The following is a 12515-nucleotide window of genomic DNA, read 5'->3' as shown; positions in this document are numbered from 1 at the left end:
TCGATGGCTATTGCTAAATCTGATATCCTGGTGAAGGAAGCTGTCCCAGAGTCTGTTGGTCCTGGGCTTAATGCTGTGCTACCATTTGCCAGACGGTAGCAGCTGAAACAGTTTGTGGTTGGGGTGGCTGGAGTCCCTGATGATCCTCCAGGCCCTTTCTATGCACCTGCTGTTGTAAGTGTCCTAAATAGAGGGAAGTTCACATCCACAGATGCACTGGCTCTCCGCGCCACTATCTGCAGTGCCCTGCGATTGAGGGAGGTACCGTTCCCAGACCAGGTGGTGACACAGCCAGTCAGGATGCTCTCGATGGTGCCCCTGTGGAAAGTCCTGAGGATTTAGGGACTTGTGCCAGACTTCTTCAGCCATGCTGAAGAAAGAAATGCTGTTGTGAATTTTTCACCACACAGCCGTATGTACAGTCCAGGTGAGATCCTCTGTGACGTGTACACCAAGGAACTTGAAAGTACTCACCCTCTCAACTGCAGTCTCACTAATGTCAATAAGGGCGAGCCTCTCTCTGTGTCTCCTGCAATCCACCATCAGTGATGTAAGGTTCTCGCTGAGATTTAAGGACCTGAGTTATAAAGAAATCTTGATTAGCTTACAGTGTTGTTCCCTGGAGCACAGGAGAATGAAGGGAGATCTTATACAAGTATACAAAATTATGGAGGGTATAGTTTGGGTAAATATATGCAAGCGTTTTACCTTGAGGTTGGGTAAGACTACTGCTAGAGGTTATAGGTTTCGGGGGAAAGGTGAAATCTTTAAGAGGAACCTAAGGGGGAAATTCTTCGTTCACAGGGTGCTGCAGATGTGGAACCAGCTGCCAGTGGAAGTGGTAGATGCAGGTTCAGTTGGAACATCTAAGATGAATTTAGATAGTTACATGGAGAAAGAGGGGTCTGGAGGGTTATAGTCCGAGTGCGGGTAGATGGAATAAGGTAGAGTAACCACTTGGCATGGACTAGATGGGCCAAAGGGTCAGTTATGTACTGCACTCCTCTGTGACTCTTTGTACAGCTGTTGGTAGGTGGTAAGTCACTGGCATCTTATTTCTAGTCACTGTGTAGTTTAGCGCTGGTGCTAAGAACCAACCTAGTGTGGGATATGAAATAACGAGTCAGCGTGCCATAGTCGCATAGCGGTTAGCACATCGCTGTTACTGTTCAGAGTTCGGAGTTCAGTACTGGCACTGTTCTGTAAGGAGGCCCTGTACATCTTCCCTGTGGAATACTGGGTTTCCCCAAGTGCTCTGCTTTCCTCCCACAGTCCAAAGACCTACCAGGTAGGCTAACTGATTAATGTAAATTGTCCTGTGGTGAGGCTAAGGTTAATCGGGGTTGTGGGTTGCTGGGCAGTGGGGCCTACTCCCCGCTCCATCGCTAAATAAATAAATAAATTTAAAGGAATGTGTACACCCAAGAATTAGTGTGATCCATTTGCTAGCTTTTACCAAGAGTGAATACAGGAAAATTGCCAGGTAAAAAAGAAAATGGGGTGAAATGAAACCCTCCTGATGAAAATGAGACAATAAAAGGCGAGGATATAATACGTTATTGAATGATGGTCATGAAATTTCATCATCATCATTATGTGCTACGTCTTACATCAAGGGTGATCATGGTGACCATGATTGTTCTCGGCAGATTTTTCTACAGAAGTGGTTTGCCCTTGCTTTCTTCTGGGCAGTGTCTTTACAAGATGGGCGACCCCAACCATTATCAATACTCTTCAGAGAGAGTCTGCCTGGAGTCAATGGTCGCATTACCAGAACCTGCCCATACGACCATTCCTCACCTCTTCCCATGGCTTCACGTGGGTTGATAAGTAGGTGCTACACCTTGCCCAAGGGCAACCTGCAGGCTAGCAGAGGGAAGGAGTGCCTTGTACCTCCTCTGGCAGAGACACATCTCCACCCTGCCACCCGCATATTATCATAAACTGGCTGAAATCATCATGAGGAATTCTGGAACCTTTCCCATTACGTTTCATGTAAAAAAAAGTGAGCTTGGCAGTGAGTGATATATTGAGGGGAGAGGAGGACTGTTTCGAAGATATTTGAAAAGAAAAAGTCAGAAGAGCGGAGGGAATACCAGAGTCAGGTTTATTATCACCAGCATGTGTCATGAAATTTGTTCACTTAGCAGTACGTGATATAGAAGAAAAAAATACTAAAAAATAAATAAGTAAATCAATTTCTGTATATGTATATTGAATAGATTAAAAATTGTGCAAAAACAGAAATACTGTATATTAAAAAAGTGAGGTAGTGTTCAAAGATTCAATGTCCATTTAGGAATCGGATGGCAGAGGGGAAGAAGCTGTTTCTGAAACACTGAGTGTGTGCCTTCAGGCTTCTGTACCTCCTACCTGATGGTAACAGTGAGAAAAGGGCATGCCCTGGGTGCTGGGGGGTCCTTAATATGTTAGAATTTGGGGATAAATGCCAGATAGGTCGTATCCAAGATATTTTGGAACAGGTGAAAAACTACAATTAGATTGTTGCAGCACAGATGGAAATTTGGATGATTATGAATCAACAATTTAGGCTAAATGGGTTTTGCCTAGATTGGTGTAAGATTATAGTCCGGAGAGTGGTTTTTCTAAGAAGAAAGCTAACGACAACTTGTATTGCTATAAATGAATCAGTATATAAAAAATCCTCCATTGGTTTATTAAAATCAAATTGCAGGAAAACTGACCTCAAATATTTTTGAATGGGTCATTAAAACAGTGAGAGTGATGGAGGCAGGAAAGTTCAGAGGAGGATTTCCAGAAATCAGGGTGGCTGGATCAAGGGGTGGTAAATGCAAATAAGTCAAACTCAAAGCTTCCTATCAACATAGAAATACACATTTACCATCAGTGAGTAAATCTACACTGCAGTCAATTGGGTATGGGGAAGTGTGACTGTGAACCACGGCAACAGGGAGACAGTGAAGCTGGTGATATAGAAGTCTTTATTCGGCAAAGCAAGCGGCGGGCGTCATACTGGAGACACTCTTGGTAGATGAGGCCTCCCTGACCCTTTTATATGCTGCAGATCAAACGTAACAGCAGGGCCATTCTATAGTTACACTGTATCCACGATGCTTCCATTGAATTACATATAATTTTCAAACACTTCCATATGCAGGCATCTGAGGACAAATGGAATGTTTTTTTGTTTGCAATCAGCCCAGTCTGCAGGCTCCAAGATCACCATTCTTCTGGGTGCCTTCTAAACTCGATCTACAATCTATATTCATGTCTGAAGACTGATTGCTGTTGGAGTTAGTATTTGCTCTATACTATAACTCCAGAATACAATCTAACAGGGAGTAGTGAATAACCAGAGTCTGTTGCAATCTAATGTGGAAAGCTAATAACCAAATACAATTCAAAAAGGAAAATAAACTTGGTTAGATAATCTTAAATTGTTCTCTGGTGTGTCAGAGCTTGAGGAACAACACGGTAAATGTATATAAAATTGTGAGAGGTATAGATGGGGTAAAGAGCCAGGGTAAAAATGTCAAATACCACAGGGCAAACACGAGGAAATCTGCAGTTGCTGGAAATTCAAGCAGCACACACAAAATGCTGGTGGAATGTAGCAGGTCAGGCGGCATCTATAGGCAGAAGTACAGTCAACGTTTCAGGCCAAGACCCTTAGTTTTCAGTAGAAGAGTTTAAAAAATAATTATGAGACAAATTTTTCACAGAGTGTTAGGTGCCAGGAATATGCTGCCAGGGGAGGTGACAAAAGCAGATATGACTGTAACATTTAAGAGGTGTTTGGACAGATGCATGAACAGGTGCAGGGAGATGGGGTTAGTTTAATTGGTGTCATGGTTGGCACAGACATCGTTGGCCAAAGGACGTGTTCCAGTGTTGTGCTGTTCTATGTTCTATAGAGGTACAGTAAATATTCAATTGCAAAAATATTCAAGTAATGGAGAACCTCTCTCCTTCAGCTAAGTGAAAAATACATATAGCTAGACAGAAGTGGTTAAGTCTCCTGTAACATTGTTTACCATTCATGTATAAAAAGGTAGCATTAATTAATCTTATGTAGAACAAATGAGATTTTGGGTTGTGGAAGCATAGTTCGTAGATCTTGGCCTACAATTAACTCTACTGACATTGGGAAGTGGAAAAAGATATGTTAGTCTACCAATATCTTAACATTTCTTTTGATAACTCATTTAAATTCCACATTTACACCGATATGTGTCACCTTAAACTGTGTTATTTGAAATTTAAAGAATCTGATGTGTACCCTTGTCTGTTTACAGAGGGTTGCCCAGGTTTATGCAATGGAAATGGCCGATGCACACTGGACCAAAATGGTTGGCATTGCGTATGCCAGCTGGGCTGGAGGGGTGCAGGGTGTGACACTTCCATGGAAACTGCTTGTGGAGATGGAAAAGATAATGATGGAGGTAAGAAGCTGTTTTGCATATTTTAAAACTGGAGTGATACAATTAAAATACCTGACTTAGAGTTGGTGAGAATAAGTCAACAGTTACTTGTGTTGAAACTTTCATGATTACAGTACTAGCCATTCATAAATATTTATATGAATTTAGCTTCAAACCTTAATCAAGTCTCAGACAACCAGAAATGAAATCTGTTTCTTCAGAAGTTCTCAGGTTCTTTATTGACAATGCAGCAAAGGATCCCCTTGCTTTAGGAATGTAATGGGTAAGATTAATAGTATTTTCATTAACTTTCACATCATTTTGTGACCTTGAGAGAAACACCTGCAAATATTAACAGAACTCTCATCATTGAATAAAGCTCTGGGTTTTCTGACGTAGAATCAATTGTGCCTCTAAGGCAAAATTCCACAGCAAACAACAGGGTTACAGCCCTTTCTATGAATATGGTAAAAATATGAAGATAATTGAACACGACTTCAAAAAGCACAATGAACCTCACAGAGGAAAAGCTAAGTAAAAATTCTATTATTACCTTGGTGTATTTACCCATAGCAGACGTAATTGATAGGTGTTACAAGGTCCTAATGCCAGATCAGGTTTCTCTCCCCAACTAAACCAATTTAGTTCTCCTGTTTTCAACTGTATGTAATGCTCATAACACTACATACATTCTATTGACTTTTTTCTCCTTATGCTTGATACTAGTTTATGAACTTTGAGATCTTGTGATATTGCCTGTGCTGCCTGACTCTCCCTCTTTCCCCTTTGTAATTTCTAAAAGTATGGGATCTTCACTTTCCCGTAGTGTGCTTCATGTACACATCCTGGCTGCAATGAGTTTTTTACTTCCATCAGCAATGTGAACTTGAAAGCGGATGGTGAACAAAAATGATTAGCTTCTAGATAAATTTTCACCATCCAATTAAGTTCTTCCAAATTTTAATTTTCCTCTTGTTGCAAGAAAATTCATTGTCGGGAACAAGTCCTTTGTTAGTCTGCTTTCAGTTTACATCATGCTAGTGAATCTATTTTTGCTTTATTAATTAATTTGTTAAAGTTGCCTTTGTTCTTTTTTTATATCAGATAGCTTAATAGATTGCATGGATCCTGACTGCTGCCTTCAGACATTATGTCACAGTAATCCCCTATGCCTCGGATCACCGGATCCTCTTGACATTATTCAGCAGACTCGCATTCCATCTTCACAACAGAATCTTCGCTCATTCTATGACAGAGTCAAGTTCCTCATCGGCAAGGATAGCACTCATGCGATTCCTGGTGAAAATCCTTTCAACAGTGGGTAAGATTTTTGTGAAAAGACATCTTATCAAATTCATTAATGGAGTAATTAATTCTAAAATAGAAAATACTGTAAAATTTTTCATTATACAGCAATGATTTGTTATCTGAGTAATCAAAAATCCTGGTTTTGGCATATGGCTCATCAGATGATGCCTGCGTACTCTGTTTCAACTCATTGGAGTCCTGGTTGCAGTAATCCTTGAAGCTAACACGATTCCCAGTTCATACAAAGCTCTTAAACCTGTCAGGGTCACTGGGAAATTTACTAAAATAACATACGTCATTAAGTAAAGGGAATTAAATGCATGTTAGAGAATGCAATAATCTGGAAACTCTACCAGTCCAACACCACCAGCCTCGCGAGCAGTCCAGATTATTAGAGTTTTGCTATAAAACAAGACTCAATGTTTATGTCATAATTATGCAAATATAATAGCTTCCAATGCATTCTCCTGCCAGTGGAGTTGCTGAAAGGGATGATGATGAAGTTACATTCCACAAAGGCTGACAACACTCTGCTCCTAATGTAATTGCATGCATAATAATTTATAATGGTAAGGAACATCATGGGCCAGATCTAAATGTTTATTCTCAGTGTTTCCAGTCATCAGTCAGTGGTGTTCTACACTTACATGCAGATGTAGAAACCGATCAATCATGGTTTCGCATAGAAGTGCAACAATCTCAGGTGGCTTCATGGCTGACTCCTGAATTAATTTCTTATGGAAGAAGGTAAAATCAGTCAGCTTGCTTGGTAGGGGACTCTGTAGACCAATGGTGGAGCCAAACCTTGCTGGAACTTCCCAGATAATTTTGGGGGAATCACCTCTCTGATTCCGCACTGGATCAGAACTACCACAGGATCCAAAAGCACACTGATTTTAATAAAGATTATTTAGCAGTGATTTAGGAAGCAAAATAGTAAGTTATTTTTTAAAATATTTCGTTTTATTTACTTTGTAATTTTGTAGCCTGGGGAAAAGTACACACTCGGGACAACAAATACTTTTTTGGGTTTTAATTCCTTTATCTGTTTTAGATGTTTAGGTGCCAGAAGAGGGTCTTAAAACAAAACGAACGATTTTACGATGAGGTCCTGTCATTACAATCTCCATGTAACCTTCGATCCACACACTTGTGTAGTGACGGATTGCGTATGCAAAATAAAAATACATAAAGAAAACCGCCCAAAACTAATACAGTACTAACATGGTAGTGGCAATTCTGAAGGAACACAATACAAACGTTCGAATCCCCTATACTTAGCAGCGAAAAATGTAAGCGAATACACCTGATCTAAGATGTCTACTACTTTTTAGTACACAGGTGTTGAACGCCCGAACAGCGACTAAACATTCACGTTACGCAGTTACATGCACTGTCATGATACAATAAAGTTAGACAAAAGCTACACTTTGGCACAACTTTTACAAGATATTGCCTGGTAGTTAAGTTACAGAAAGACTGACCTACTTGGCCAGTGGGGAACTTTGCAAGCAACGCTATCCAGCATTGAGTTCTTTACTAGTGAAAATCTAAAGCATCCACATGTAAAACATGTCAAATTACCGATATTCTCGATTCGCCAACAAGCATAAATGAATTCACATGGATATTGTAAATTAATGCTCACCTTTCCTCACCAAGCCCAGTACCTCTGGGGGTGGGGAAGGGAACTCGATTCCAACGCTCCACCAGCTTCTGCCGCAGAAAACAAAATGGTCTCCCCACTATCCCGCACGTGCGTAATGACATCACCATCTCCACTTAAAGGCGCAGACAACTATTCTAGCATTACCCAGATGGATGCCTGAGTACACTTTTAACAATAATGAATAGCATTCGATGGTCACCCAGTTGCAATCTAATTAGCTATAAATAGAAAGAAAGAAAGTTTTTAAAAAAGGCCAGATGTAACTGGCAGTTGCCCCTCTTTCTGATTAGCACCATATTTACTGATTGTTGTTTAATGAACTTATAACTATTGTAAGGTTTTTAATTATTTGACTGTTCATTATTTTTACCTGCCAGAGATATTTTGAAAATAATTAAAGTCACAGCATTTACAGTTGGCAAAACTCTGCCTCCAGCTTTAATGCCTGTCAAAAGCTGCGAGAAGTGTTTGGGGGAACCATTTAGGCAGCAAGATCTGGCCCAATATATTGTTTGAAATTTAAGATTGAATTGTATCTACATCCAAAGTAGCTCCCAAGTTCAAGCCTTGCACTATTTTATTTTTGGGTACATTTGATCTTGATTCACTGCAGTGTCATGGGTGAGCAATTGGTATTTGTATGTAAAACATAACTTCAAAAGAATATCTAATCAGAAAGGAGAACAAGAAACAGCATTTATTTGACTGTCATGTTTAGACATCGACAAAGTAGCTAAAATGGATTGAAAGACTGATTATATTATTTGCTTCTTTAATTTTCTTAATGCAGATCTATAATGGTAACATTACTTCATTACCATAGAAAGGAAAATTTTGTTTACATTCACGGAATCGGAAAATATAATGTGCCTAGATACAGAGTCACATCTTGTTAAATAGCATATCGCCAATGCTGTGTTTCATCCTCGGATGTTACTGATGGTATTCCTGAAGAGTGCTCACAAGAGAATTCTTTAATGAGAATGCGGGTCATATAAGTGATGAGTGATGTGATCGGAATCAGGATTTCCATATTGTAAGTGCATGCACGGAGTTGGTTGATAGCAGAGATGAGCTGTCACACAGATACTAGTGGTTACGGGTTTTCTCTGTATTTTTAAATCAAAGTGAATTCTGTAAAATGTTTTGTAGGGGAATTTATTTTCCTTTCAAAGCAGTGAATCGCGTAGGTATTATTTGAAATGACAGAACCAGCAGCAGCAAGGACCACCACACTAAGCATGTGATGAATTGCCTAGCATGCTTTTGGCAGCTTGTCAGTGTTGCTTTATGTCTTGCTACTCTTTGAGTCTTCTACACAGAATAATTACCTCTTCTTCAGCAGCTAATGCCACTTGCATAAGAAGGTAATGTCTCCTGCTCTTCTATGGTGCTCGTTTTCAATTGTCGCATATCTGTGTAAATATACTGAGCTCGGGTTGAACATCGAACTCTCAACAGTAATCAAAAAGCAAGAAATTGCATCAATTGGAAATCTGAAATATAAACAAAATATGCTGGGAATACACAGGCGACATCTGTGGAGAGAGAAACATCAATATGATATCGTAACTCTGTTTTTGTTGCCTGGTCCATTGGGTATTCCCAGCACTTCCTGTTTTTATTAAGGGATTCCTGTCAATGTATTCCAGAGGGTAATTCTTATCATCATAAATTCCTTAGAAACATAGAAAACCAACAACACAATAAAGGCCCTTCGGCCCACAAAGTTGTGCCAAACATGTCCCTACCTTAGAAATTACTAGGCTTACCTATAGCCCTCTATTTTTCTAAGCTCCATGTACCTATCCAAAAGACTCTTAAAAGACCCTATCACATCTGCCTCCACCACCTTTGCTGGCAGCCCATTCCACGCACTCACCACTCTCTGAGTAAAAAACTTACCCCTGACATCTCCTCTGTACCTACTCCCTAGCACCTTAAACCTGTTACCTCTTATGGCAACCATTTCAGCCCTGGGAAAAAGCCTCTGACTATCCACACGATCAATATCAATATCAACATCTTAGACTCCTCTATCAGGTCACCTCTCATCCTCAAGGAGAAAAGGCTGAGTTCACTCAACCTGTTCTCATTAGGCATGCTCCCCAATCCAGGCAACATCCTTGTAAATCTCCTCTGCACCCTCTCTATGGCTTCCATATCCATCCTGTAGTGAGGCGACCAGAACTGTGCACAGTACTCCAAGTGGGGTCTGACCAGGATCCTATATAGCTGCAACATTACCTCTGGGCTCCTAAATTCAATTCCATGATTGATAAAGGCCAATACACCATACACCTTCTTAACCACAGAATCAACCTGCACAGCTGCTTTGAGCGTCCTATGGACTCGGACCCCAAGATCCCTCTGATCCTCCACACTGCCAAGAGTCTTGTTATTAATATTATATTCTGCCATCAAATTTGACCTACCAAAATGAACCACTTCACACTTAACTGGGTTGAACTCCATTTGCCACTTCTCAGCCCAGTTTTGAATCCTAACAATATCCCGCTGTAACCTCTGACAACCCTCCACACTATCCACAACACCTCCAACCTTTGTGTCATCAGCAAACTTACTAACCCATCCCTGCACTTCCTCATCCAGGTCATTTATAAATATCATGAAGAGCAAGGGGTCCCAGAACAGATCCCTGAGGTACTCTGCTGGTGACTGAGCTCCATGCAGAATATGACCTGCTTACAACCACTCTTTGCCTTCTGTAGGCAAGGCAGTTCTGGATTCACAAAGCAATGTCCCCTTGGATTCCATGCCTCCTTACTTTCTCAATAAACCTTGACTTTAATACATGGAAGAGTAAGTATTGCATGAGAATGTTGTATTTATACAATTTACATAATTATTAAGTGAAAAAAGTCCTCTTGGTCTTAAAGAGTAAAGGCTGATAAGTGACACTTGCTAGTGAATGTCAGCTTTTAGCTGCTGAAGCTGAAATAAATCCCAGATTTCCAGTTGAGGAACGGTACCTATTGACCAATTTAGAAGGGTAGAGCTACCAGTTTGCTCCATCACTAGACTCCTGAAGGACAACAGTTGTATGTGGGATCCTGGATTATGCAGGGAAACTGCATCTTACATCCCGCACCAGGCCAGAATTGAGTTCAATGATGGTGTGCATGACAGAGGATTAAGAAGCAAAGGGAAATGTAAGCTATTAAAAAAAACTATTTTGGTTTAGTTCGGTTTGCTTGAGTCACTTATTTTCATTTGTTTTTAGTTCACTGTTTTATTGTCCATTCTAATCTTAATTTATTTAAATTGCTGAATATTAATGTATTTCAGATGTCAGAGGCACTTAAAGTTAGTGACAACTTTTACAGGCGGTACAGCCTGCCCCCTGCTTAGCAGTTGTCAGGGCATTTCCACACATCAGGATGTGAGATTCAGTGCTGCTCGGATCACACTGCTGCATTGCAGAATGTGCAGGACCAGGCCTTGGACCCTTTTCTTCCAGACGGGTTAAATCAGGAATGATCTTGAATGGTGATTGCAGGCAATGTGATGGGGGGTATTGAAACGATCCAGGTCACATTCCATATGCCCACGTTGCTTGATTATCTATTTGTGACTTGTTGCCATGAAAACTATGGGTTGCTTCTTTTTGACAACTCAACTGCGAGCTGGGAGAAATCCAACCTCTAGAGTCAGAACCGTACTTTAAATAAAAGATTGAATTCACAGATATGGCAAAGAGTTTCTGTTACAATACTGGGAAATCATCCATTGGTGGGACTCAAAATACATCTGCTAATTAGACATACACTAGACATTCTACTTCACCCTTGAACCATATTGCTTAACCTGAGTCCAATTCATTCAGTTTTGTTTTCCAAGTATTCAGTTATTTTCAGCAACATTTGGGACAACATTGCACCAGGCACTCAGCCACACTGTTATGCTTTATCAATGTTTATGTAGAACCTTGAGCTATGCCTGAAGGAAACCATTTGCCTTGTGACCATTTTAAAAGATGCTGTCAGTACTGAAGTTGATTGATCTTTCGGTGCAAAGCCACTGCCATTATGTGATTGGTTTGAGCTTTTGATGAGAAGGCAGGAAGTAGACAAAGCTTCTCTGAATGAGGATTGTGAGAGAGATTCTGGACATGAACTGAAAACTGTGCTGAAAAGCTTCTTTTGAATAGAACGATTATAATACAAAATAACAGACATAGACTACATACAAGACCATGTTGCCTTTAGTACAAACCAGATTCTGACAGAAGATGATAAATTATTTCCAAAATGAAATCAAATGAATGGAAATTATTGTTATTTAAGGATCTAAATGAATAGTTCTGTGTTTATTATCCTTTTACATTTTGTTTTTTTAATGGGTCCCTGCAGTAGATGACAAGAAAGAACATTTGAAGATAGAGACCAATATTGTGAAGTATAAAACTGAAGACTTCCTTTGTGATAGTTATCTGCAAACATTTAGCCTAACTATATGAATTCCTTTATATGCCATTTTAATAAGGGTGCTAAATAGCATATTGAAATCACACCATGTAATTTTCAAAGCCATACTCAATTTTGTGACTGAGAAATCCAAATTACTTATAAATACATGTATGTGTGCCAACTTTTAAGGCAGTCTTCAGAGACCTACAAATTGAATATAACTGAAGTGTGATTTTTAAATTATAGATACAGTAAATATAACATCTTTTAAGCTATTGGTTACTTGTTCATTGGCCCATTTTGTACTCCAGCCTATTGGAAGTTAAATGCTGCTGCCATGTAAATGAGCACCTTTTGGCCTCTTTGCAACCACTTAATTGTACTGACAATGGTTGAGATCTTGGGGCAAGAATAACACTGAGGTCATCAGCACTAATCATTGTTGCAGAGTAAATGAGGCAGAAACTACCAGTGGCTGCATGTGTGTAGTTTAATGCAAAATCAAGGAGTTATTGTTCTTTTTGCTTTAATCTCTTCATCCTTTGTCATAGCAGTGACTTGCCAAATAATTTGGGATGAATGTTATAGTGAAGATGCACACTAGCCTTTGAGAAAACCACACTTAAGATAATACTCATCTTATTAATGATGAGTATTAATTGCAATTGAAGATGTTCTCTGACACTGAGCAATTTAATTTGCTCA

General features: G+C 39.8%; 1 protein-coding gene across 1 annotated transcript in view; it reads left to right on the top strand.

Moving 5' to 3' along the window:
- The window catches only part of tenm4 (teneurin transmembrane protein 4), a 1643409-nt gene that overhangs the window by 1509853 nt on the left and 121041 nt on the right, over positions 1-12515 (top strand). The window contains exons 19-20 of the mRNA XM_059964502.1: positions 4278-4424; positions 5508-5724. Of these exons, the coding sequence (XP_059820485.1) occupies positions 4278-4424; positions 5508-5724 (364 nt within the window). The remainder of the gene's footprint in view (positions 1-4277; positions 4425-5507; positions 5725-12515) is intronic.

Source organism: Hypanus sabinus, chromosome 3 (assembly GCF_030144855.1).
Source record: "Hypanus sabinus isolate sHypSab1 chromosome 3, sHypSab1.hap1, whole genome shotgun sequence".
NCBI lineage: Eukaryota > Metazoa > Chordata > Chondrichthyes > Myliobatiformes > Dasyatidae > Hypanus > Hypanus sabinus.
This window is presented reverse-complemented; position numbering and strand designations above follow the sequence as displayed.